The 25,857-nt window shown below is 37.3% G+C and overlaps 1 protein-coding gene across 15 annotated transcripts in view; it reads left to right on the top strand.

Annotated features, from left to right (window-relative positions):
• Ncoa1 (nuclear receptor coactivator 1) overlaps positions 1-25,857 on the top strand; it is a 265,108-nt gene that overhangs the window by 209,860 nt on the left and 29,391 nt on the right. For all 15 annotated transcript variants that reach the window (XM_087216231.1, XM_087216230.1, XM_087216223.1 and 12 more), the window contains 5 exons: positions 2,981-3,161; positions 12,768-12,885; positions 14,996-15,164; positions 16,657-16,971; positions 22,835-22,936. In XM_087216231.1, coding sequence (XP_087072357.1) covers positions 2,981-3,161; positions 12,768-12,885; positions 14,996-15,164; positions 16,657-16,971; positions 22,835-22,936 — 885 coding nt within the window. The remainder of the gene's footprint in view (positions 1-2,980; positions 3,162-12,767; positions 12,886-14,995; positions 15,165-16,656; positions 16,972-22,834; positions 22,937-25,857) is intronic.

Genomic DNA, 25,857 nt, shown 5'->3' with positions numbered 1-25,857 from the left:
ATAACTAGGTTTGGGACCCTCTGATGAAAACCAAGTGGGAAAGAAAGGTGAGCAGTTAGACAAGGCTACCTGGTTAAAGCATTCTAAGGCTTTTGTTTTTATTTTTATTTTTTTATTTTTTGTTTTCTGAGATAAGGACTCACTAAGTATTCCAGGCTGACTTTGAACTCATTTTGTAGCCCAGGCTGGCCTGGAGGTGATCCTCCTGCCTCAGCTTCCTGGATGCTAGGATTATGGGTTGGTGCTACCACACCCAACTTTCTGAGGGTATTTTTATCCTCATTTGATTCTAATCACCTCAACCCCAGTCAGAGAACAGGATTTGAATATTCTGGGTAGCAGAATGTTGCTCTTAACTAACATGCTCTGAAACAGAAGTAAATAAAAACAAACCTTTGGTAAATTGTTATGGATTAGGAAATCGTATGTCTGGGATGGGTTGGGATGTTACAAAAATTAACAGGCCACTTAATTTAATGAATACTTGTGAATTCTGAAGGAATATAAGAAAAAATATATATATGGTCCCTGAATTCTAGGACCTCTCATAGTATATAGAGACAGAATAAAGGTACATACCAAATATCTGACAGTGTATTTACAAAGCAGTTTATCAGCAAGGCTCTCCACTATGAAATAAGATTCACACTCTTGAACCAGCTTGATTTTTCTGCTCTCCTTTCATGAAAATCTCTTCCCTTAGGCATTTGGCATTCTAGAAAGTCCTTGCTATACCTAAGCTAAGCCTGTCTCCCCAAGCATCTATACCTCTATACCTTTTGAACTTCTCATCCTGCACAAATCGCTCTGGTAGAGTCTCTCTAGAGTCTTCCCAGATAACTCCAGTTACAGCTTCTTCATCTCTACTCTATAGGGCTTTACATGTGTCCTTTTACAATTTGATATTCTAAAGACTTTTTTTTTTTGGTACCGGAGATCGAACTCTGGTCCTTGGGCTTTTGAGGCAGGTGATGGAACCACTGAGCTAAATCCGGGGCCCCCATCTGTTCACAATTTGTAGTAACACTGTATGGGGGTTGGGAGGGACAGGGACTGGGAATCGAGCCCAGGCCTTTGCACTGAGCTATATCCCCAGCCCTTTTTTATTTTTTATCTTGAGACAGGGTCTTGTTAAGTTGCCCAGGCTGGGCTCAAACTTGTGTTCCTCCTGCCTCAGCCTCCCAGAATGCTGAGATCACAGGCATGCTAACTCTGTATTGAATGTTTCTTCACATGTATTCTCTTTGAGGAGAGGACTGTGTCTCATGGTTCTTAGTACAATGAAACTAATAGGGTTTTTTTGAAGGACAGAAACAGCTTTAAATAATATAATTCACACTTTAAAAGTAACAGCTATAAAATAATGGTGTTGTGTGTGTCGCATGTGCTAGGGCACCTGTTTTGCCGCACATGCTTCTCTCTGCTGAGCTTGTGTCTATTAGTAGGGTCACATGATTAAAAGATGTGTGCACTCATCTCTAGTAGATAATGCAGTTTTCCAGTGTACAAGAATTCTTTCTAGGTGTTACATGTCATTGCTAATGCTTGGTGTTATCATTCTTTTAAATTGAGCCTCCTATAGTGTGAGAAACTGAAAGTGTAAATAAGGACTAAAAGGTATAATAGATAATGTGAAATAGGAAGAAAAGGGGCAGAGGGGAGGGGGAAGTGGGAGGGGAAGGGGAAAGGAAAGAAGGGAATGGAATTAATATGAGAAAATGAAAAAATGGAAACAAAGTCTTTGTAAATAGGGAGAGATGGAGGGGTTGAAGGGAGGGCAGGGGAAGGGGAAAAAATAAGAACCAAGAGAGATTATGTAAAGGCGCATATCTCCGATGATGAATGTCATTATATTGTACACCTAAAATGTACCAATGAAAGGATATACAAAAAAAAAAAGAGCCATTCTAGACAATGTATAACAATACTTCATTGTTTTACTTTGCATTTCTCTGATAAGTATTGGTCATTTGAAAAACTTTTGTAAATTACCTAGTCGAGTCTCTTGCCCATTTTTTTAATATCTTGTCCTTTGCTTACTGTCTTTTATGAGAGTTCTTAATGTGTTTTGGATATAAGTCCTTTATTGGGTATATATTTATAGATATCTTCTCTATGTGTGACTTACCTTTTCATTCTCTCAGTGGTGTTTTTTGATGATGTGAAGTTCTTCATTTTAACATATTTGGCCATCTTTTCCTTTATGGTTAAGACTTTTTGCACATGTGTAGTAAAAGACATGTTCAAAATTGTTCATAGCTTTATTTTTAAACATCCCAAAAATCTGTCATCGAAGAATGGACAATTATATTGTAACATATTCAATGAGATACTATTCAGCAATGAAAAGGAATGAACTACAGCTACATGTGACCATATATCTGAACTGTAGAAATGTAATTTTGGAAGAAGTCAGATATTGAAAAACTTATAATCAGCCAGGCGTGATGGTGCACGCCTGTAGTCCCAGCACTCGGGAGGCTGAGGCAGGAAAATCACAGTGAGTTCAAGGCCAGCCTGACTACATCGCAAAGCCCCTTCTCAAAAAAAAACAAAAGAAGTCTGGGCTGACCTCAGACTTTCAATCCTCCTGCCTCAGCCTCCCAGAGTGCTAGGATTACAAGCATACACCACCACAACTGTCTAAATTTTGAAAACTGTTAACAGAAAAACTCAACCACAATCCCATTATAACACAGTACTCCTGACATTTCTAGTCCAGCCTTTTTCCTATACATAAATTTTATACTGAGACACAATATATATTGTATGAATATTATCTTATATCCTGTAGTATATTAGCATACCCCCCAGTAGAATAAAGCATGTAATTTTTAAAAATCCAATCATTGTAATTATTTATTTCTTTTTTATGCTCTCATATCACATTTAATTCATATAGTTTAAAAGAACAACTTTCTTCCTTGTTTCAGCTGAAAGTAGAAGATATATTTCCTCTAACTTTGGTTTCCCTTCTTAGTTTACAGCTGACCTTGACCAGTTTGATCAGTTGCTGCCCACGCTCGAGAAGGCAGCACAGTTGCCAGGCTTATGTGAGACAGACAGGATGGATGGTGCAGCCACCAGTGTAACCATCAAATCGGAGATCCTGCCGGCCTCACTTCAGTCCTCCACTGCCAGACCCACTTCCAGACTGAATAGTATGTGCTGAGGACAACACCTCACTTTAAATCTTTAGTGGCAACATGGATTCGTGCTTGTCTCTCACTGTTATTGCAGAGATCTTTGGTTTGTTATCAAGTCTCTCTTCATTATGCCTCTATCAATAATAATTATATTTAGATATATGAACTTAACTCATCCTGTATATTTAAGTTGTAGCATAACCTCTACCCTTTTATAATTGATACTAAGGTAAGCAGTTGGTGTTGAGAGCAATTTTGTGTTCTTACCCAATGCATCCCATAATAGAACATTCAGAAATAGAGTATGGGGTCAGAGTGTGTTTCCCAAGATGTTTACCTTGAACACGAGTCTTTGTTGCTGTTGTCGTTTGCCTTTTGAGACAAGGCCTCACTGTGTTCCCCAGGCTGGCACTCAACTCCCAGGGATCCTCTGGCCTCAGCCTCCTGAGTGCTGGGCTTACAGGCCTGTTTGGCTACACCCAGTTTAAAGGCAATTTTAAAATGACACATTATGTTGGATGAACAATAAAAACTACTGACTTCCATACCTAGTATCATTTGAAATGAAACAAAGAAAAAATGATAAACAAAGAGAGCGGTTGACTTCCTATATCCAGTATCATTCAGATGAAGTAAAGATGTTTTCAAATAAAGCTGAGAAAATTTGTCACCAACAAACTGCACTACTCTTCAAGCTAAAGATAAATCCAGGTGGGAATTCTTATCTATATAAAGTAATGAAGGGAGCCAGATAGCTAAGGTGCTATTAAGAAGAAAATTCTTTTTTTTTCTTTCATTTAGTAGCCTTTTTTAATGAAAAAATAACTTTAAACCAAACTAACAGTGGATTATACATAACATTTAAAAGTAAAATGTTTGGGGTCGGGGATTTAGCTCAGTGGTTCTGCCGCCCGGCTCACAAGCACAAGGACCTGAGTTTGATCCCCAGTACCAAAAAAAAAAAAAGTAAAATGTTCGGGACCAGGTATTTAGCTCAGTGGTTCTGCCATCTGCCTCTCAACTGCAAGGTCCCAAATTCAATCCCCAGTACCAAAAAAAAAAAAAAAAAAAGTAAGATTAGGGAATATCTAGTGCAGATTAAACCAAGAGCCTTGAGGCCTCTGGAAAGGAAGGCTCCAAGGAAGAAATACATTGATCTCTTTGTGTTTGTAGAAAACATTATTGGTAGATTTATGTTAAAATGTTAGAGATTCTAAAAAATTCCCCTCAGAAAGCAGGCAAATGGGAAAATAAGGCAGTTAACTCTAGAAAAAAGAAAGCATGGTACACAAAAGGAGGTTGAACGCAGTGCACAGTTTGACTTAGAAGTGAGTGATATTTGTGTAGTCATAAAAATACAAACTTTTGATTAGGTAGACACTTCGATCTGTGTTAAAGAATTGGCAGCTAAGGAGATAAGCATGGGAGGGCTGAGGCTTGTCTGCCATGATGCAAAGTCACTGCACCTAAGTGGAGCTCTAATAAAGTGGCCAAGTATGCATATACGGAATGAATGGACAAATGCCAGAGGAAACAGGTACAGAGCTGTGAACGGTTTCCTCAAGTGAGAAGGAGGTAACGAAGGGATCAATGGCAAGGCATGAGCAGGAAGTTGCTTGTATTCATTATGGGCTATGCATGTTAATTTGATAAGAATTAAAATTAATAGAAATAAAAATTGTCTTCTAGCTTAACAAGCCTATGAAAATGGGATTTTTTTTTCCTTCATAGTGCAAATGGCTCTTTTCTCCCTTGAGATTCTCTTCCACATACAAAAATATATAAACATACAAAAAATATATAAATAGGCCAAAATCTGTTACACTTTGTGCTAGTGAGTTTACAAAGGCCAAAACCATACAGGAGAGCATTATGGGATAGGTGAAGGGAAGGACAGTCGATGCAGACGGCCAGTCCACAATGTTTAGACCCAGACAGGAAACAAAAACATAATTGAAGCAACAGAAGGCTAAGGAAGGAAGTTGGGTGGAAGAAAAAAGAATTAAGGAGTGGAAAATGTAAAAAAAGAAAAGGAAGAGAAGGACCAAAAAATATGCAGGCATTTAAAAGGAAGGGGAAAAGGTGGCTTTTAAATCTCAGCCCCCTCAGCCTCTGACTGTCCATCGCTCCCTATTACCAGAGCCAGAGTCTATTGCTCTTTGGTCCACATCTTAGCCATGTGCCCACGCTGGGAAGTCGAGCATCTTTCCCACCTCGGTGCCCAGTTGGAAGCTGAGCTGCTCCAAGAGCAGATATCCTGCCTGAGGTAGTTTCATTTCCATCACACTTCACCCCTAAGATATACCAGTCAGAACTCTTGACCCATCTTTGCTCCTATATTTTTCTTTTCCTTAACATTTTGCAGGATATTCTGAGAGAAATTCTGGGCCCAGTTTTCCAGATCAAAATTGAATCTTCACCATACTGTTGTGCTCTTCAGTCTATCTGTTGAATTCTTTTAATCCTAACTATCATGTTTTCATTTTGTAGAAATTCTTTTTCTTAGGAATTTATTACTTATGTAATAGACCTTTTAAATCTGCATAATGATATTTATTATATACTTCTTTTAGGGGTTATCCTTTTTTTGTATTTAACCTTTTTTCTTCAGTTTATTTTTGTGTGTTTGTTTGGTTTGTTTGTTTGGTACTGAGGATCGAACTCGGGACCTTGCACTTGTGAGGGAGGTAGTGGAACCACTGAGCTAAATCCCCGGCCCTGTTTGTTGGTTTTTTGAGACAGGACCTTGCTATGTAGTTAAGGCTAGCCTTGAACTCACCATGTGCCTCCCACTTGCAGCAATCCTCCTGTCTCAGCCTCCTGAGTACTTAGTGCTACCACACTCAGCTATCTTCAGAGTTTCTATGTTAAATTTACTATCCCCTTTCATGCTATTGACTTTCCTTGAATGTTTGGTCAGTGTGGATGGTCTCCCCCAGGTACACTAAAAGAGACCTAGGATGAAAGTGCTACAAGCTGGCATTTTCTTTAGCTTAAGTGAGAAGCCCATCGTAGACGCCCCATTCAGTAGGACGAGAGCTTGGTGGCAGGGAAATCCCTTACAGCAGCCCTCATACCCTCATTGGGAGACTCCCCAGGCAGAACTCCCACCTTGACTCACAGACTTGCCACTTTAATCCCCTGGGCATGAGCCAGGGTCAGCTGCCCTCAGCCGAGGCCTGGGGGCAGGTGTTCTGTTGTCCTTTAATTATCCCAGCACTTTCCCTTGCCCTCTTCCTTATTTTAGAAAATCCTTTCTCCTATTTTTGAGTTTAGTTGAAGTTTCAGTATCAGTCTGTTTATGCCTGTGCTTTCTGTCTTTCAGAAACTCTTAATTCTTCTAGTCTGCTGCCTAAGACCTTGTCTTTCTTTTAGCTATAAATATTTTATTTTTCTCTTCTGTTATTTCAGTGATGTTTTTGAAGGGAGAATAAAATATAGGTAATAAAGCTGCCATATTAAGCCAAAAAGTCTCTTTAGGTCTATTTACATATGAGAAAACGAAGGTTCAGAGAATGAAAAAGGGGAAAACACACACTCCCAAAACCTTGGCTGAAGTTACACGTTAACAAATACAGAACCAGAATTTAAATCTCAGTCTGCCCGGTTTCAAAACTCGCTGTTTATATGCACCTTCACACAGTCACCCGGTGTTACCAAGTGATTTAAACAGTTTTATTAGAAATGTACCGTAAGAGGACATCTGGATGAACGGTGCTTTTTCAGAACAGATGCCTTATTGAGGGTGTTTTTTTATCAAAATGTGTACAACATGATTCTTTGGCAATACCTTCAAAAACCTCGGCAATAGTCTTTGAACTGTCTCCAAATCCCTATTGTTTGAGGATAGATTTAACTTTTGAAAACTTCCAGTTATTTAGAACCAAATTTCTTGACATCAAAAGGAAATACTATTTTTTCAATTATAACAAAAATCAGGTATACCTATGAGGAGATTTATTTTCTAGAAGGACTTGTAGACTGGTTGGGATAATTCCTGAAGAATTCCAAAAATATCTGAAGATGAACAACATGACTGGATCCAGTGAATGACCTTCTGAGGCAGTTGTTTTTATGTTCTGTGAACATACACATTCTGGAATGATTACTTTTAAAATTCTATTTGTAGTACATTAAAAATATTGTATAACTATAAAAATCAGCCTTATATACATTTTCATTACTTTAAAATATCCAATTTAAGGCCAGGGATTTAGCTCAGTGGTTCTGCCGCCTGCTTCGCAAGCTCAAGGACCTGAGTTCGATCCCCGGTACCAGAAAAAAAAATATATATATATATATATATATCCATATATATATATCCAACTTAACTTCCTTGTTTTTTAAGGTTGGTTACATTTAAAGTAATTGAAATATTCACATGCTTCTGCATTCAAGACGGCACCAAAAATATAGATCTGTGTGTGTGCACACACACATGTGCAATGAAGAGCCAGATATGGTGGTACACACCTGTACCCTAGCACTTAGGAGGCTGAGGAAAGTGGAGTGCAAGTTTGAGGACTCTATGGGCTACGTAGCATACCCACTCCCCCAACATGAAAAGATTTGTAGAGTCTCTTCATCCTAGAAGCATTTTGCTTCTGCTCTCAAAACAAATGTAGCATGCATAGACTCACCTGCTTTTTGTACAAATAGTGTCGTACTACACACATTCACTCCTTTGTGCCTGGATGTCATTCTATATTGGCACATAAAGAGATTCTTTCTTCTTTTTTTAATAACTTGTGCTTTTTTTTTTAACTTGTGCTTTTTAAAATCTGTGCCAGAACATACTTCACCAGTTGCCTAATGATAAGCATCTTTTGCTGTTACAAAGCTGTAAAGAATAATCTCATGTAGAGATAATTTACCACTTGTGAAAGTATATCTGAAATACAAATTCTGAATAGAATAGACAGAGACTACCAAATGGCCCTTCTCAGAGATGACACCAGTTAATGTTCCTGTTTCTATAGCATACACACACACACACACACACACACACACACACACACACACACTGGGAATTGAACTCAGGACCTTGTGCTTACCAGGCAGGCGTGGAGCTGCTGAGCTCTGGCCCTATAGCTCTTCTCAGTACTTTTAATTATGTACTTTCTCATCTTTGTCAGTCTGGTGGGTTTTTTCAAGTATCTCAATGCAGTATTAAACTGTTTATTTGAGGTGGGGCATGTTTTGAGACATGGCCTTGCTATGTCTTCTAGGCTGGCCTTGAACTCCCAAGGATCCTCCTGCCTCAGCCTCCTGAGTCCTGGGATTATAGACATGCATCACCATGCCTGGCTCTAACCTTTTGTGTGTGATTGATCTTTTTTTTTCCTTCAGTGATTTTATGTGACTGCTGTGTAGTCTCTCATTGATCTATTCAGTCACTGAGTTTTTATCTTATTGATTTATAGTTTTTCATTTATTAGAGAAATTAGTCCTTTGTCCGCGTCATGTTTTTAAAAAATAAAACACTGTAACTGTTGTGCAGTTACTGTCAAACATAATATAAAACTGAGGCAGAAACTTATTTTCCAATGCTGTAGAAAACTAATTGTGAACATGAGAATCAGTAGATGCTGAATCAACTCTTCAAGTTGTATGACGTGCAAAAGCTGCCTTCCTGCTTAAGATGATACTCTACACCGTGTGCAGAAAATGTTTGATTACCTGGTAATATAATTGTTCCGCTGGGTTTCATGTGACTAATGGGAATATAAAGTTTCCCTTTTAGGGGCTGGGGATTTAGCTCAGTGGTTATACTGCCTGTCTTGAAAGCGCAAGGACCCGAGTTCAATCCCCAGTACCAAAAAAAAAAAGAATAAAGTTTCCCTTTTAGCTAGATTTTAAGTGGCAGAAAGTATAATGTTGACTCTTTGCAAAGATGATAACAAATAATACCTGGGTTCAGTGTCATGAGTCTGTAGTCTCAGCCACTCCACTCGGAGGCTGAAACAAGAGGATTGCGTGAGCCTAGGAGTTGGAGGCCAACCTGAACAATATAGCAAGACCTCATGTCAAGAAAAGAAAAGAAAGGCCAGGTGTATGCTTGTAATCCCAGCACTCTAGGAGGGTAAGGCAGGAGGGTTGCAAGTTCAAGCCCAGCCTGGGAATTTAGTGACTTGGTGAGACTCAAAAAATACTAGACATGGTGGTACGTGCCTGTAATCCCAGCATTCTGGGTGGCTGAAATAGGATTTCAAGTTTAAGCTCAGCCTGGACAATTTAGTGAGTTAGTGAGACCCTATCCCAAAATATTTAAAAAGAGCTGGGAATGTAGCCTAGTTGAAGGCCCCAGTTCTAACTAATTGGATGGATGGATGGATGGATGGATGGATGATAGATAGATAGATAGATAGATAGATAGATAGATAGATAGATAGATAATTAATTTTAAAATAAAAAGGGCTGGGGATGTAGTTCCATGTGAAGACCTTGCTTTCAATCTCCAGTACAAAAGTAAAAAAATAATAATAATAAGTATTAATGGCTTCATCACAGCACCCTAAAGCCTTGTTTTCCGTCCAAGCTTCAGCTGGTTCTCTACAACAAAAATGGCTGCACTTGTCTTGTCTGTTTGTGGTGGGAACACAAACATGACCAAAAATAGTAAGTTTATTTTATAGGCAAAGAAGAAGTTGTGTATTTCCTAAACAGTTCCACCAGCCCTCAAATTTTTTTATAGAAGGCAGCTTCTCAAGGAAGTCCAAAAAGATCAACGTGACTTTCAAAATAAAATACAGTTTCCTTTAAGCATACAGCCTATGTGCAAATAACTTTTAATTAAATTAGTTTAATTTTTGGAGAGATTTGTTTTGTCTTTGTGTTTGTATTTGTATTTGCCTAGACATCAAACTCAGGACTTCAGTCTTATTTTATTTTGAAGATTTTTTTGTCCATCTTATGTTCTTAAGATTTTTCCATCCAGGCTAGTTAAATGAGATTCTGTGTTCTATCATAATGTCAAATAAGCTATCATGTTATACCTAGTACCTATTATATACAGTCGTGTAAATTTCCTTAGACTCCTAAATGTAATTAATGTTGTCTAGATTACATTTCATAAAGGGAATAGGATTGAGCGATGTGTGGAGCAAAGCAATGGGACTGCTTTAGATAATTTTCTTTGACCAACTTCCTGATTTAAATAATGACATGAATTAAATGATTACTTTCCTGTTGCCATTTTTTTTTATCTTTTGTACTTTTCAGAATCCTATAGAATTTGATTTCTCTATTGTCATGATAGAGATCAGTTTACTTGGAAGTTTTAGTTGCATGTACTTAAAGTAGAATGTGTTTATATGGATTCCTATTTTTTATTTATACTAAATATTGAGTATATTTCACATAAAAGCCTGTCATGTTTTTGCATAAATCAGAAATCCTTAAATCCATGTATTCTTTATTTATTAAAAAGATTTGAGGGCCAGGGATTAGCTCAGTGGTTCCGGCGCCTGCCTCACAAGCACAAGGTCCTAAATTCAATCCCCAGTACCAAAAAAAAAAAAAAAAAAGATGAATTTGTCCTAAATAAGGTTTCTCTTAAAACTCCAAGACCTAAACTGGGTCAGATGGCACATGCCTATAATCCCAGCACAGGGGAGGCTGAGGCAGGATGAGCACGAGTTTGAGGCCATCCTGGGCTACATAGAAAGTGCAAAGCCAGCCAGGACTACATAGCAAGACCCTGTCTCAAAACAACAAAAAACTTCCAAGACCTACACTGGGAATATAGATTAGTGCTGCAGCACTTAGCTAGCATGTGAGAGAGCCTGGGCTCAATTCCTAGCACTGCAAAAACAAAAAGAAATGTCAAAGCCTTTTTACTTTTTATTTTAAAAACAAAAAAATGTATTAGTTAGCTAGGGTTGCTATAACAAAATACCACAGGTTGAGAATATGAAACAGAAGTTCATTTTCTCACCTGTCTAGAGGCTAGAGTCTAAGATCAAGAAGTCAGCAGATGTGTTTCTTTTGAAGGCTCTTTCCTTAGCTGGGAGATGGCTGCCTTCTCTCTGTGTTATCTGTGTCCCAATCTTCTTATGAAGAGATTACTCATACTGGATTAGAGCTCACCATAATGACTTATTTAAAATTAATGACCTTGGGGCCAGGGATTTAGCTCAGTAGTTCCACCGCCTGCCTTGAAAGCGGAAGGTCCTGAGTTCAATCCCCGGTACCAAAAAAAATTTAATTTAAAATTAATGATCTTCTAAAGGTCCTTTCTTCACATACAGTCACATTTTGTGGCAATAGGAGTTAGGACTTCCATATATGAACTTGAGGAGGAGGGTAATACAATTTAGCCCATTACAGTGGTCAATTAATATATATTCATTTTAGAAATTATAAGTAACCATTATAAAAAGAAAAGTAATCCTTACCATCACTACCTAAAATGAACTAATACAGAGAGCATCCCAGAATATATTCTTTTGGGCAAGGGGGCAGTACTGGGGATCGAACTCAAGACCTTGAGCTTTTGAGGCAGGCAGCAGAACCACTGAGCTAAATCCCCAAATATATTCTATTAATATATATGAAATAGTTTATAAAAACAGAATCACCTGAATATAATGGCTTACAATGTTTCTTTTTCATTTAATGATTTCTTTTTCATTTAATGACACATTATCAATAGTTATGCCATAATTCATTAAGCATTTTCTAAATTTCTGGAATTTAAGTTATTTATAATTTTTTCTAGCATCAATATTTCAGAGATAATCATAAAGCTTTCAAAAAGTTCCTAATGAAAAACCTTCTAAAATACATATGCTGTTTTCTTCCATTACAAAATATAACCTAACCTCATTGTTCATTTGATTTTCACTGTAACCATGCGTTGTTTTACTATAATCATACAACTGTCCTCTCAGCTTAGCAACTAGAGCCTTGTCCATTCTCTGAACAGCCTCAGACTGCTGTACCCTTTAGCTTCTGTGTCTGCCTTTTGTCCAGTGTGTTTTATCTTTTGCTTGTGAATATTTCATGGTGATGGCACTGTCCCTACTTATAGCATAGTCTAATGTGCTGTAGGCTGAAGAAGCAGTTAACCAAACTCGTTATGTTTATCTTTAAAATACATTATTTCCGACAAAGTTCTTGATTCTCCTATGGTAACATCAACCTATGTGCAGTCTAAATCAGCTTTTCTTTGATTGAGATACCTTTGCCTATCTCATTTACTTTTATGAAATATGGCCACAATCTAGAAAATTTGTATTTCTGAATATGTAACTTTATATCATTGAAATATGATAAACAGTGGACACTTAACGTATGAACTTGATCGGTTCCCACGGGCTGGGTGTAACTCAAGTTGGTTGTAAGTCAATACAGCTGAGATCTGGATGTTTACCTGGGCATACACAATAGATAACAAAAGGCATATGAACCTAATTAACCCACGTTGTTCATATGTCAGGCCAATCTTGAGGGTCCACTGTACACTGGTACCTCAGTTCATGAACTTAATTCTTTCCACGATTCTGGTTGCAACCAAATTGGGAACATGTACATAGAGAAGATCTCACTCTATAATGTATTACTTCTGAAAATACTGTCATTTCCCTCCATTGTGACAATGACCTTTTGTTCCTCAATCAGGATTGCCTGAGCTAGAATTAGAAGCAATTGATAACCAGTTTGGACAACCAGGAACAGGTGATCAGATTCCTTGGGCAAACAATGCTGTGACAGCTGTAAATCAGACAAAACCAGAAGAGTAAGTAATATATTTTGATTTCATAAGATATCGGATAACAGCCTCTAAGCCAAGAACTGCTTTTCCCAAATCCAGTTGGATTCCAGTCTACATTGGTATTTTGTGAGATACAAAGTGATATAAATGTTTAGTGAAAAGCAGTGGGGGGGGGGGGATAGGGAAACCATCAAGTCAAAGCAGATTCATTTACTACATGACCACCAGCTAGTATTGCACAGGACAATCACCAAGAGATAACATGGTATGCAGCAGTTGTTTTCTATTTCCCCTGTCACTTTGCCCTGTGTGTCATGATATCCCTGAGACCAATGGATGAATTAACCTCAGCACAACAGTTATGCTGCCCATAAACTTTGAGTTAGGTAATTATTGTGCCTAGCATTTCTCTTGGGAACAGGACAGTATAAGGAAGGAAAGTACTTTCTACATCTACTCAGTGCTCCATTCTGATTAGAATTTAATTTCTAAATTCACACAGGCAGCTGTAGTCCACAGCACAGCATATATCTCATGCATGCCAACCAAAGGAAGACAGATGGCATGGAGAGTGAGTTAGAGCCTTAACCTTAACTGTGGATGTGTTCTCATTTACCTTCCCAGAGAAAGAATCACTGTAGCTATATTGTTACATTAGTGTACCTACTGCCATTTTCTATATATTTCTAAGTTTTATACATCAGTTGAAATCAGTTTGGATTAAACTGTATATTTTCTAGCAAATAAATACATGAAAAAATGTTCAACATCACTGGTCATTTGAGAAATGCAAATGAAAACAACGCTGAGATTCCACCTCACTCCAGAAAGAATGGCTACTATCATGAAATCAACCAATAACAGATGCTGGTGGGGCTGTGGGGAATGAGGAACCCTGCTCCACTGCTGATGGGAGTGTAGTCTGGTGCAACCCCTATGGAAATCAGTATGGAGATAAAGAACTAGGGCTGGAGGTCCCATTTGACCCCACTATTTCCCTGCTGGGGATCTTCCCCAAATAATTAAAAGAATCATACCACAGTGATATATGTGCACCCATGTTCATAGCAGCACAGTTTGTAACAGCTAAAACTTGGAAACAGCCCAAATGCCCATCAACTGGAGACTGGATCAAGAAAATGTGTTTTTTTTATAAAATGGAGTACTACTCAGCCATCAAAAACGAGAAATAAGAGACATTTATTGCTAAATGGATGCACATTGAGACGATACTCTTAAGTGAAATAAACAGGACACACGTGTAAATATTGAATAGTTTCTCTAGTATGAGAAACAAAGTGTAAATAAGGACTAAAAGGTCTAATAGATAATGTGAAATAGGAAGAAAAGGGGCAAAGGGGAGAGGGAAGTGGGAGGGGTAGGGGAAAGGAAAGGGGAATGGAATTAATATGAGAAAATGAAAAAATGGAAACAAAGTCTTTGTAAATAGGGAGGGATGGAGGGGTTGAAGGGGAGGGCAGGGGAAGAGGGAAAAATAAGAACCAAGAGAGAGTATGTAAAGGTGCATCTCTCCAATGATGAATGTCGTTATGCTGTACACCTAAAATGTACCAATAAAAGGATATACAAAAAAAATTTAAAAATAAACTGTATATTTTCTGCATAGATCAGTGAACAATATTTTTTGTTGCTTAAGGCCTAGCATGTTTGATTTCTTTTGTATATGACAGTCATGTCATGTTCTCAATACAACAGCTATTGTTTAATAATTAACTTCATCAATTGAATGAGTAGAATAAATATAGGCTAAATGACTTTTTTCTGAATTTTTGTCTGATATTTATTTTTTACTTTTATTAAAAATTCTTTCTCCTTTTATAACTATAATTTTTCAGGATACTTCTGTAAGCCACATAAAGAGATGGGAAAAAATTCAGTGATTGACCAAAGAATGAAAAATGTACTCAAGCTCCATGATAATATTCTTTTAATTTTTGCACATTAAGTACAGAACATTTCAATGCATTAGAATTGTGAAGTATCTTAACAGAGTTTCCTAGAACCAGATTTGCACATATCACATGTGTATGTTTATATATATTTGCATTCTTAAGATTAAATAATTTTTGCATCATCCATCTGAATGAAACATCTTTATCTTTTGATCCTGTAGCCAGTGTATTAGTTCACAATTAGATGAGCTTCTCTGTCCACCAACAACAGTAGAAGGAAGAAATGATGAGAAGGCTCTTCTAGAACAGCTCGTGTCTTTCCTCAGCGGCAAAGATGAAACTGAGCTTGCCGAACTAGACAGAGCACTGGGAATTGACAAACTTGTTCAGGTATCTGTTAAAGTTGCCATTTAAACAATACAGCTGTAAGGTTTTTTTATGCAAGATTATTAATATTGTTTCCATTATGCTTTAACTGTTTTATATTTACCCCTATCAAAATGTATAATAAATGGTGGGTGTTTTTTAAAAAAGAATTAGAAATAGTTCATTAGAAAGCTTTAATTTTTTTTGTTTGTTTGGGTTTTTTTGATCTGGTTTTGTTTTTTTTTTAGAAAGCTTTAAATTTTCACTGTGGAATAGAATCTTACAAGCTCCAGCTAGAATAGAATCCAGGTTTACGGTGGACCCTTGACTTACAAACTCAGTTCGTTCTCAAGGGCTGGCTGTAACTCAAGTTGGTCAGTTGAAGGCTCAGGCTCGTCTACACAGGCAGATCTCAGTGTCCTCAGAGAGACACTGGCCCAGAATGTCTCAATGAACCGCACACAGGAAAGGATGTTGTAATGCTCTTTCCAGAACTCTTTAAGGGTTAAGTCTGTATCTAAGACTATCTGGAAGAATAAGTGGCCAGCATTCTGGTGGTAACTCAAGATTTTGTTTGTAAGTTAAAAATAAAATTCCAGTTGTAACCCAAGTTGTTATATCATGCCGGTCATAATTCGAGGGTCCACTATATATATCAGCACTTCTTATGTTAGGGTATATTTTACCCCTCATTCAAACTTATCTTCAACCTGTATATTCCATGACTTTCCAACTTCCTGGCTAGCATTTTTCAGATTGTGAGGTGACAAAATCAATTTAGTGCATCATGACTGGCCTTTTTTAAAAGGAGAAGAGTGTAGCATACAAAGCTTCAGAATGCATAGTACATAAAGAGGCAAATTATGTTTCATGATACTTTCCTTTCAGTTACATATCCCCACATGCAAACCAGATCCCAGTTTCAGTTATATTTCTTTTTTTTTTTTTTTTGGTACCGGGGAGCGAACTTGGGTCCTTGTACTTGTGAGGCAGGCGACGAAACCACTGAGCTAAATCCCCGGCCCACTTATATTTCTTACAACAAATAATAGTTAACACTGAAAGCCATAACTCTGTGGCCTTCTGTTACATCAGGTATGGATTTTTTTCAAATAAGGTGACTTCTGTATTTGAGATAGAAAAATACCTAATTGCTTCCTGTTTTTGATCTCTACTTCTCATGGTTACTTAATGTAAAGTTTATTGCTTCTTAGGCTTTACATTGAAGTTCTTTTCAAACTTGTAACTTCATTCCATTAATTTAGGACATTTATTTTACCCATATTTTCATCTCTTTATTAAGATTTAAAACATCTCAGTTAATCTGTTATTCCATTTCAAAAAGCAATTTCATAAATGATTCCTTTAGGTGATAAACTTCTGGAGAGCATGAATTCAGAATGTATATATTATGATGACACTCTCTGCCTGCTCTCAGATCCAGAGTTATTTAGAGATGCATGTCATTTATTAACATACATTTATTTCTAAAATGTTCTGGCTTCTTTTTTAACAGGGGGGTGGATTAGATGTATTGTCAGAGAGATTTCCACCACAACAAGCAACACCACCTTTGATGATGGAAGAAAGACCCAACCTCTATCCCCAGCCTTACTCTTCTCCTTCTCCTACTGCCAGTCTCCCCAGCCCTTTCCAAGGCATGGTCAGACAGAAGCCTTCACTGGGGACCATGCCTGTTCAGGTAACGCCACCCCGAGGCGCTTTTTCACCTGGCATAGGCATGCAGCCCAGGCAGACTCTAAACAGACCTCCAGCCGCACCCAACCAACTTCGACTTCAGCTACAGCAGCGATTGCAGGGACAACAGCAGGTGAGTACTGTACTCTACTAGTTTTCAAAGGTTAGACAGCTGGTTGTTACAGTAATAATGTCAAGTCCAATCCAGCACCTTCATGAAACACTTAACGACTCATGTTTGGTCTGCTAGGATGGGGACAAGGGACCCTTTAATTCAGTTAAAGACTGCTGGCTTGTCTGGGCATTGTGGCGCAACCCTGTAATCCCAGGACTCGGGAGGCTGAGGCAGGAGGATTGTTATGAGTTTGAGGCCAACCTGGGCTACATAGTGAGACCCTGTCTTAAAAAATAAATAAACAAAAAAGATTGCTGGCTCATAACGATGTACTTTGAGACCTACAAGTTAAAAGCCATTTAATTTTCATTTTTTGAGATAGGAACTGTTTAGATTGGACATCATTACTCAATTAATAAAGAGAAACATGGCCTAATTTACAAAGTAGAGAAGCAAAAGATATTGTGATTGCTTGAACAAAAAATAAAGTTCATTTATGCAGTTTGAAGTTTGTAAATTGATGTCTAGTGATATTATTATTGTGTTAGGAGAATGAAGGAAGAATGTAAGTTTGGGGGCCTGGGAGTTGTGAGTTAAGTCATCTCTCTCGTGACAGAAAACAGGTAGGTATAATGCCATAAATATGTAAGATTGTGTGAGCAGCAGATATGGGCATAATCATCAAGGACCACAACAATAAATGGTCAAAAATGTCGTCTGTGGGGAGTGAACTGGGGCTGTAGAGTGTCGCTTCTTGTTACTAATCCTTCCACACTTTTTTATTCTTTTTTTTCTTTTTTTTTTTTTGGTACCGGGGATTGAACTCAGGACCTTGCACTTGCTAGGCAGGAGGCAGCACCACTGAGCTAAATCCCCGGCCCTCTTCTACACTTTTTTAACCAGGTATATATATTGCTTTGGGTTTTGGAAGTGCTTCCAGAAATTTCCTTGAGCCTTTATCATTCAGGGAGGAAAAGACAGAAGGCAATAAGTTATATTAGGAAGACAGTATGGTATAATGTAAGAGTTAGCTCTGGTTTCAAGTTTCTGACCTAGACATAGGTGGGCTGTTGTAATCAAATCATTTACCCTTTCAAAAATGCTAATTACTTATCCATACAAACTGTCTAGTAAATAATTTCTTTGGCTCATGTGCAGTTGTACAGATTAAATGAGGTAAAACTCTTAGCATAATGGCTGGCCTATTGTAGCACTTAATAAATACTAGCTATTAAAAATTACATTTATCATTATAATAGATGCTGCAAGTGTGCTTCCATTCCACCCAGAAAAAGGGAAATGATGATTAAGAAAATGAAAGAGATGAGATAGGAAACACAAATCTTAAATAATAGAATAACATAGGAAGGAGTAAGTTTTTAAGTGCTGTATACTTTATTCCACCCTAGAAGAATAAAGGGGAAAGAAGTAAAGAGATGAAGTCATAGTGTGTTCTGAGGTGCTCACTGAAGATAAACTGTTTTCTTGTTACAGCTTGTCTGTAATTTTTAGAGAACACAAGAATGAGAAATGCTTAATAGTTTCTCTGTATTTAATTTTTAACTAAACATATTTAGGAGGGCTATACTTGGTACTATGAGGAATACAGAGAGTAAAAAATACAGGAAACTTTGAGGTAGTCAAAAATACTTACCTGAAAAGCTGAATCACACTGCAAGAAATATGTGATTAAGTGCTAAATCAAAAAAGCAGCAGAAAGTGTAGGATGCTTATTTCTGCATTTTACATGCTGAAGTGCAGTAAATACTGTCTGAAATTAAAGATTCACTGAGTTTGATCCCTGGTACCAAAAAATTAAATTAAATTAAATTAAATTAAATTAAAGATTCAGTGACAAGGCCACAATTAGGGCCAAGGTCAGGACATGAGTGAATTAAAAACTTGTTCTTGCTTCTGTTCATTCCTGAAGCAGCTCAGCAGCAGAATAGCCCTGCAAGTGACATACTTGTGATAAAGGCATAGAGAGGAGCCTGGTGTGGTGGCACACACCTGTGATCGCAGCAATTAGGAGGCTGAGGCAGGCGCATCACTGCTAGTGTGAGGCCAGCCTGGGCTACATAGAAAGACCCTGTCTCAAAACACACAAAAGATGCAGAGAGGAGATGCTGCTGCTCTTTGTTTCCTTTCAGTTTCACGAAGATGTAACCAAAGTTTAGTGGCCTTAGTAGCCCAACAGAATGAATTGTCCACCAAGTGGAAGAAACAGAATTTGGGGCTAATTATGTTAAGAGCTCCCAGAAGTGTCAGTACACAAAAGCAGTTTATAGTGCCAAGTAAGATGATAACTGCCACCTAACAAGCCACATCGTCCAGGCCTCCTTTTTGGGTTCTAGGCCATTGTCCCTGCTGTTTCAGCGGTAAGGCAGCCAGTTCCACTTGCACTGTAGGTACAGGGGTTTTGCATATGTGTCCACTTAAGCCTATCTGTAAGCAGGTTCTCTCAGTGTCTCGGTTAAGATGCTCTCAGCAACAATGGCAGAAAAAAAGATGGGCTCAATAGTAAATCAAAGAAAATATTCTAACTGAGATATTAGGGCAATCTAAAATTAGAGGTGGGTCCAAGTATCATCACCTTAGAGTACCAGTGATGGTATCAAGGACTCAGGTTCTTTTCGTCTTTTTGCTTTACAATCCTTGGCATGTCATAGTTACAGCTGTCACAAGCAAACAAAATTCTATCTTGCAGGAAAAAAGAGACTCTTTCTTTCCAATGAATGTCTTTTCAAAAGCCAAGAAAGTTTTTCTAGAAGGCTCTCTTCCCAACCCACCTTACCCCACCACCACCACCACCACCACTGCTAAAAAAGGATGAGGCTGGGCCGGGGATTTAGCTCAGTGTTTCTGCCGCCTGCCTTGAAACCCAAGTTCAATCCCCGGTACCAAAAAAATACATAATTAAATAATAAAATAAAAAAGGAGGAGGCAGAGCTTCAGTGGCACAATCTGTTAGGGCGCGCTACTTACATAAAGAAGGAGGAGGGAAATAAAAGACTTCACTTGTCCCTAGCCAGAACTGAGTCACCTGTACGCCCTAACCAGTGGCTGAGGAGGACTGACTGAGAGTACTTCTGCATGACCCTCGAGTCCGGTGACGTGCACGGTCAGCCAAACATTTCCTGTTCTGCTGGCAAAGAAAGGGGGAGTAAAGGCTATAGGCTAGCAATAACAGTACCTCATAAACCCAGTAAGTTAAGACTAAATGTATTATTTAAAGTTATATAGTTAAGGACCAGGGGATTTAGCTTATGGCACCACACCTGCCTTCCAAGCGCAAGGTGCTGAGTTCGATCCCTGGTACTGAAAAAAATAAATAAATAAAAATAAAGATTACTACTAAAGTTATATAGATAGTTAAATTCATATTTGGAACCAAATAGTAAACTGAGATGGTATATCTCCCTTTCTCCTGCCATATTATAAATAAATTCAGATCAGTGTAGACAAAAAGAGAGAGAATACCATTAGTGTACTAAAAGAGTTAAGTCATTTTGAAACATAGAAGGCATGCCCGAGAAAGAAACAAAATCATATCCAAATAATATGACTACTTATATAGAAAATTTAAGAGAATCTCTATAAAGAATTTAGAATAGAAAAGTTCAGCCACATGTGGTGGCACAACCTATAATCCCAGCACTTTAGAGACTGAGGCAGGAGGATCACCATGAGTTCAAGGCCAGCCTGAACTATATAGCAAGACCCTGACTCAAAAACAAAAAACAAGGAAAAAACAGGAGTTCAGTAAAGTGTTTAGATAAAAGAACAAGAAATAAAAATTAATGGCAGCCCTATTTACTGTCAGCCACCAACTAGAAAGTACAATTCCAAAATATATTCAGTGTGTAAGACTTCTAAAATTAAAATCATAATTGAAAAGCAAAACATCCAAATGAAATATATTCATGAATTGAAAGACTGTTGTAAAGATGACAATCATTCCAAAATTAATCTAAATTCAGTGGATTTCTACAAAATCTCGAATTTGACAAATAGATACTAAATTTATTTTAGAACAATACAGTCTTGAAAAAAAATGAAAGTTAACTTGCTCTACCAGATAAGATGTAAAACAAGCTTTAGGAATAAGAGAATGGGGAATTGGCTTATTATAGACAGTTCTACCACTTAGAATATAATTGAGACCTTAGAACACACCCACCATACATACAGACTGCCAAGGACAAGGGAAGTGGCAGTTACTGTGTTTTATCCTACTACACAGTGCCTGCAAGTTGAAATTTCAATATTTGCATCTTGGGGCTTTTCCCAAAAGTTAGTTTTTTGACCTGAGTCAGAAAATAAATGAAACCAGAATTGACTTGAGCTATTTGGCAATGAGAAATTTAATCACTGTTCATGAATCTTTGGATTCTTTTATTATCTTTCATAGACTTTCTAGTTTACATGTAGTATAATAAAATAACACAGTTGTATAATTTATAAATTTTAAAGTATCATATAAATATAAAATAACATAAAGCCAGGAACAGTGGGAGGATTACTTGAATCCAGGAGTTTGAAACCAACCTGTGCAACCATAGCAAGACCCAGTCTCAAAAACAACACTTGCCGGGGATTTAGCTCAGTGGTTTTGCCACTTGCTGCGCAAGCCCAAGGACCCGAGTTCGATCCTCGGTACCAAAAAAAAAACTCAGTGAGGCTGGGGATTTAGCTCAGTGGTGCCACCACCTGCCTCGCAAGCACAAGGTCCTGAGTTCAATCCCTGGTACCCAAAAAAAAACAAAAGTCAGTGGTAAAGTGCTTGTATAGCATGTGCAAGATACAGGTTCAATCCCTACCATTACCAAAATAAAATTAAAATAAATAGTATTAATATTATTTTACTGTTATTTCTCCATTTATTTTTATCAAATTATTGAAGAAATTTTTTTTTCACCTATAGATTGTTTACATTGAAATCTCACTTCTAAGGATACTTCTTTTTTTACCAGATAAAACATGCCTATGACCTGGAGCCCTAGGTCATAGATTAAGATTGATCTTTCAAACAAGTATTCTACAGAAAATTATTCTGGGAGATAGATGTTGATCATTAAAAGTCAGGGAAAGGGGTTTATAATAAATGGTATATCCTCTTCTTGGAGATGCACAATGTGCTTTGACCAATTAAAGTCTCATGAAATTACTGCAGTAAATAAATCTGTTTCACCTTGTATAACCCATCATTTCCAATACTTCATACAGCACAGCATGCTATTTTCCTGACACATCTATTAATATCCTGCAGAACAATGTTCTTTAGAACATCCATTTGGGAAATGCTGGTCTAAAGTAATTACTTCTTCTAGTTATATAAATAATTCATTTACTCAGACCATTTGTTTCTTACATAATTCTGTCCAGCTAATGATATCATATTGGATTTTCTCCAGATACATACCCACCAGATAGTACCTTCAAGTGAGAATACAATCTAAGTACTTCAGCTTTCCTTTCATGTTCCAGAACTTTGCAGAGAATGTATGCTTTACTATATACTTGCTTTTTTATTCACAATATTTTAAGGCCTGAGATTGCTGTTTGCTTTTTCCATTACTGCACTTATCTGAAATAACTATTAACATGCTTTAAAAAGTCAGTAAACATACATGTGCATGCATATATATATATATATATGCATGTTTTCTATTTTTAAATGTTCCTCCACATTTAGTGCTGTGAAGGCAGTATTTAATAAGTACTAGAAATCAGTCTTTTGGCATATAAACATGGGAAATAATGTTACTGAATCTACCACACTAAAACTTTTTAGAAATCAATAAAAATTTGTGTTGCTATATAAGGCCATGCTATGCCTGCATATACAAATATGATCTTTCCTTATTTCCATTTTTCTTAGTTGATACACCAAAATCGGCAAGCTATCTTGAACCAGTTTGCAGCAGCTGCTCCGGTTGGCATTAATATGAGATCAGGCATGCAGCAGCAAATCACACCTCAGGTAATGTGAGGAAGCCAGACCTTGGTAGGAGTTCTGTAGCCTCAGCAGTGTTTCTTAACCTGTCAATTTGAGTGTCTTTGACACAGCCTGTGAGCTGATCTTTTAATGATGTTAGAAGTGTTGTTTTCTTCTAGAATGCATTAATAAGCCATTTATGATGACTCTTATTGATATTTGATCTAAAAACCAAAGGTTCTGTGTTTTGTTTTATTGTTGTTCTTGTTTTAGGATGTCAGTTGATCAAGTAGAAAATTCTTATAACTATTCTGAATAGTACCAGTAATTAGAAGCCTATGATATAAAATTGTATGATCAAACCTGAAACTTGATCAAAACCCAGCAACGTTGTTAAGCTGTTTTAACTGTTTTGTGTACTCTGCTCAGTGTGAAATCAATATTTTCTAACTTTTATTTACTGTAAAGATCCTTGTATATGAAGCCATTGGAACTTTAAACTTAAAAAGAACTATCTGGCTTTCTGATTTACTACAATACATATTTTAATTTGGGGGGGGTACCAAGGATTGAACTCAGGACCTTGCACTTGCGAGGCAGGCACCAGAACCACTGAGCTAAATCCCCGGCCCCATATTTTAATATTTTGCTTCACCTACTTATTTATACTTTCTTAACTAAGTTGATGCAAATATTTGGGAGATAAAGAATTTTAGAGAAGACTCAAACGAAACACTTCATTTTTTTCATAAAATTGATCTAGATGGATTTGGGGCAAATACAGGAAGACATAAATGTTGGCAGAGGCCTCTTACAAGCAGATAGACATTGGCAAATTGATAAGTCCAAATTTTAGCTACTCTGTCTTAAAATTGTGAATCTCAGTATTATATTGCATTTAGGAATAATTGTAAACAGATGATCCTACTTTTGGAATTCAAGTAAAGGTAATTTCTATCAGAAATCTGTATTTCTTCACAAGTTTCCCAAAGTTTGCAAGGTCTTCCTTTGTCTCCAGCCTTGCTTCTACTCTCTTCCTCTGGTATTTCTCTATTTTTCCCCCAACCCTTTTTAAATTTTCTCCCCTGAGGGTAAAATTGTCATATTGAGGGCATATTTACTGTATACAATTTTCTGGTTTGCTTTAGATTTTGTTCAATAACCCCAAATAGAGTTCATATGGTTAAAGGTGCCAAATTAATAGTTACTACAGTTTGTCATATTCTAGGCTGTGTTTGATGCTGTTGTTATAGCTGAGCCAAGGTGACATAATTGTGCTAATCAATTGTTCTTCTTACTGTGCCAAGACTGAGATTGAGTAAGAGTCATAAACACTACTTTAGGCCAGTTCCCAAGAATTAGAGGCTAGGTTAAATATGTAGCAACTTCTCATTCCCAATAAATTGAAGAGGCAGGATCTTAGAACAGACTCAAAACCCAAAAGCCATCTATACCTGGAAGACATCTTTGAGAAGTAGTCATTTTCTAAGGATTCTAACTACTAGCAATAAAGCTACCTGTCATAAGCAATTTACAAGCATCAACCCAGGAATTAAACTAAAAAAAAAAAAGTAGAAAATTAAAAACAGTTAAGCAAGATGAAACCTCAGACTTTAGGTTCACAAAAGGCAAAGCTATGGGGAAATGAGAGGGAACAATTTGAAAGCCATCCACCTGGACGCTCTCATGTGGTAATGGCAGAAGTAACAAAGCAGATGAAAGCAGATGAATGAGGGTCTAGAAAAACTCAGAAATAATCTCTCAGACAACTACAGAGATGGTGACCATAATGAAAGACATGGTTAGTGACTCTAGAGCAGATCCACATAAAAAATAGAGGAGCTTAGGAAAATCATGGGAACCATGAACTCCCAACATAGGAAAGAAATGGAATCCATGAAACAGATTCAAACAGATATCCAGGAGATTAAAAATTCCATTGAAAGTATACCCAGCAGAATGAGCTAATGTAAAGAGAGAATATCTGATCTAAAAGACAGGAGTGTAGCTAGCAATCCTGAAAAGGAAAATTTCTTAAAAATTACAAGGGACTAAGAAAGATCAATCCAACAGCTGATAGATGATGCAAAGAAGAATAACATAAGACTGATCAGAGTCAAAGAAAAAGCAGGAGATAGAGCAAACAACATAAAAAACCTGTTCACAGAACTAATGGCATAAAACATCTAAAGCATGGAAAGAGAATTTAACACAGATAATGAGGCATATAGAACTCCAATGACCCATGACCAAAAAAAAAAACAAACTACATCAAGACAATACAATAGTGAAGATTCCAGAAATTCAACACAAGAACAGACTATTAAAAGCTTTTAGAGAAAAGACAAATCACATATAAAGGAAAGCCCATCAGAATGACAGCAGACTTCTCAACACAAACCCAAGGAGAGCTTGGAGTGAAGTATTTCAAGCCCTAAAAGAAAACAAGCTCCAACCAAATTGATGTACCCCGCAAAAATTATCTTTCAAAATTGATGGGAGAAATACGATACTTCCATGGCAAAGAATACCTGAAGACCACCAAACCAGCACTCCAAAATGTTCTGAAGGACATTCCAGAAAGACAGAACAAGGACTAGAACTCCAAGAACCTCAACAGAATGAATCCACCATGCAAGGCAAGTGGATTAAACAGAGGATAGAGAAAAGGGGAACAAACAACAGGACTATAACATGACAAGGATAAGTCAATACATATCATTTATAACCATCAATGTAAATGGTCTCAATTCACCAATCAAAAGAAACAGACTGACAGAATGGAACAAGAATCAGTTGTGGTGCATACAAGAAACACATGTAATTCAAAATGAAATTCATAGACTGAAAGTCAAAAGATGGAAAACAATATTCCATGTGATAGAAACACAGAAAAAAGCAGAAGGAGCTATTCTATTTGCTGACAAAATGGATTTCAAACCAAGACTGATCAAGAGAGACAAAGA

Source organism: Heterocephalus glaber, unplaced genomic scaffold, assembly GCF_053883595.1.
Source record: "Heterocephalus glaber isolate CG9 unplaced genomic scaffold, H.glaber_assembly_v1.0 deba00001457, whole genome shotgun sequence".
Classification (NCBI taxonomy): Eukaryota; Metazoa; Chordata; class Mammalia; order Rodentia; family Bathyergidae; genus Heterocephalus; species Heterocephalus glaber.
The sequence above is the reverse complement of the archived record's forward strand: the minus strand, read 5'-3'. Positions and strand labels throughout refer to the sequence as shown.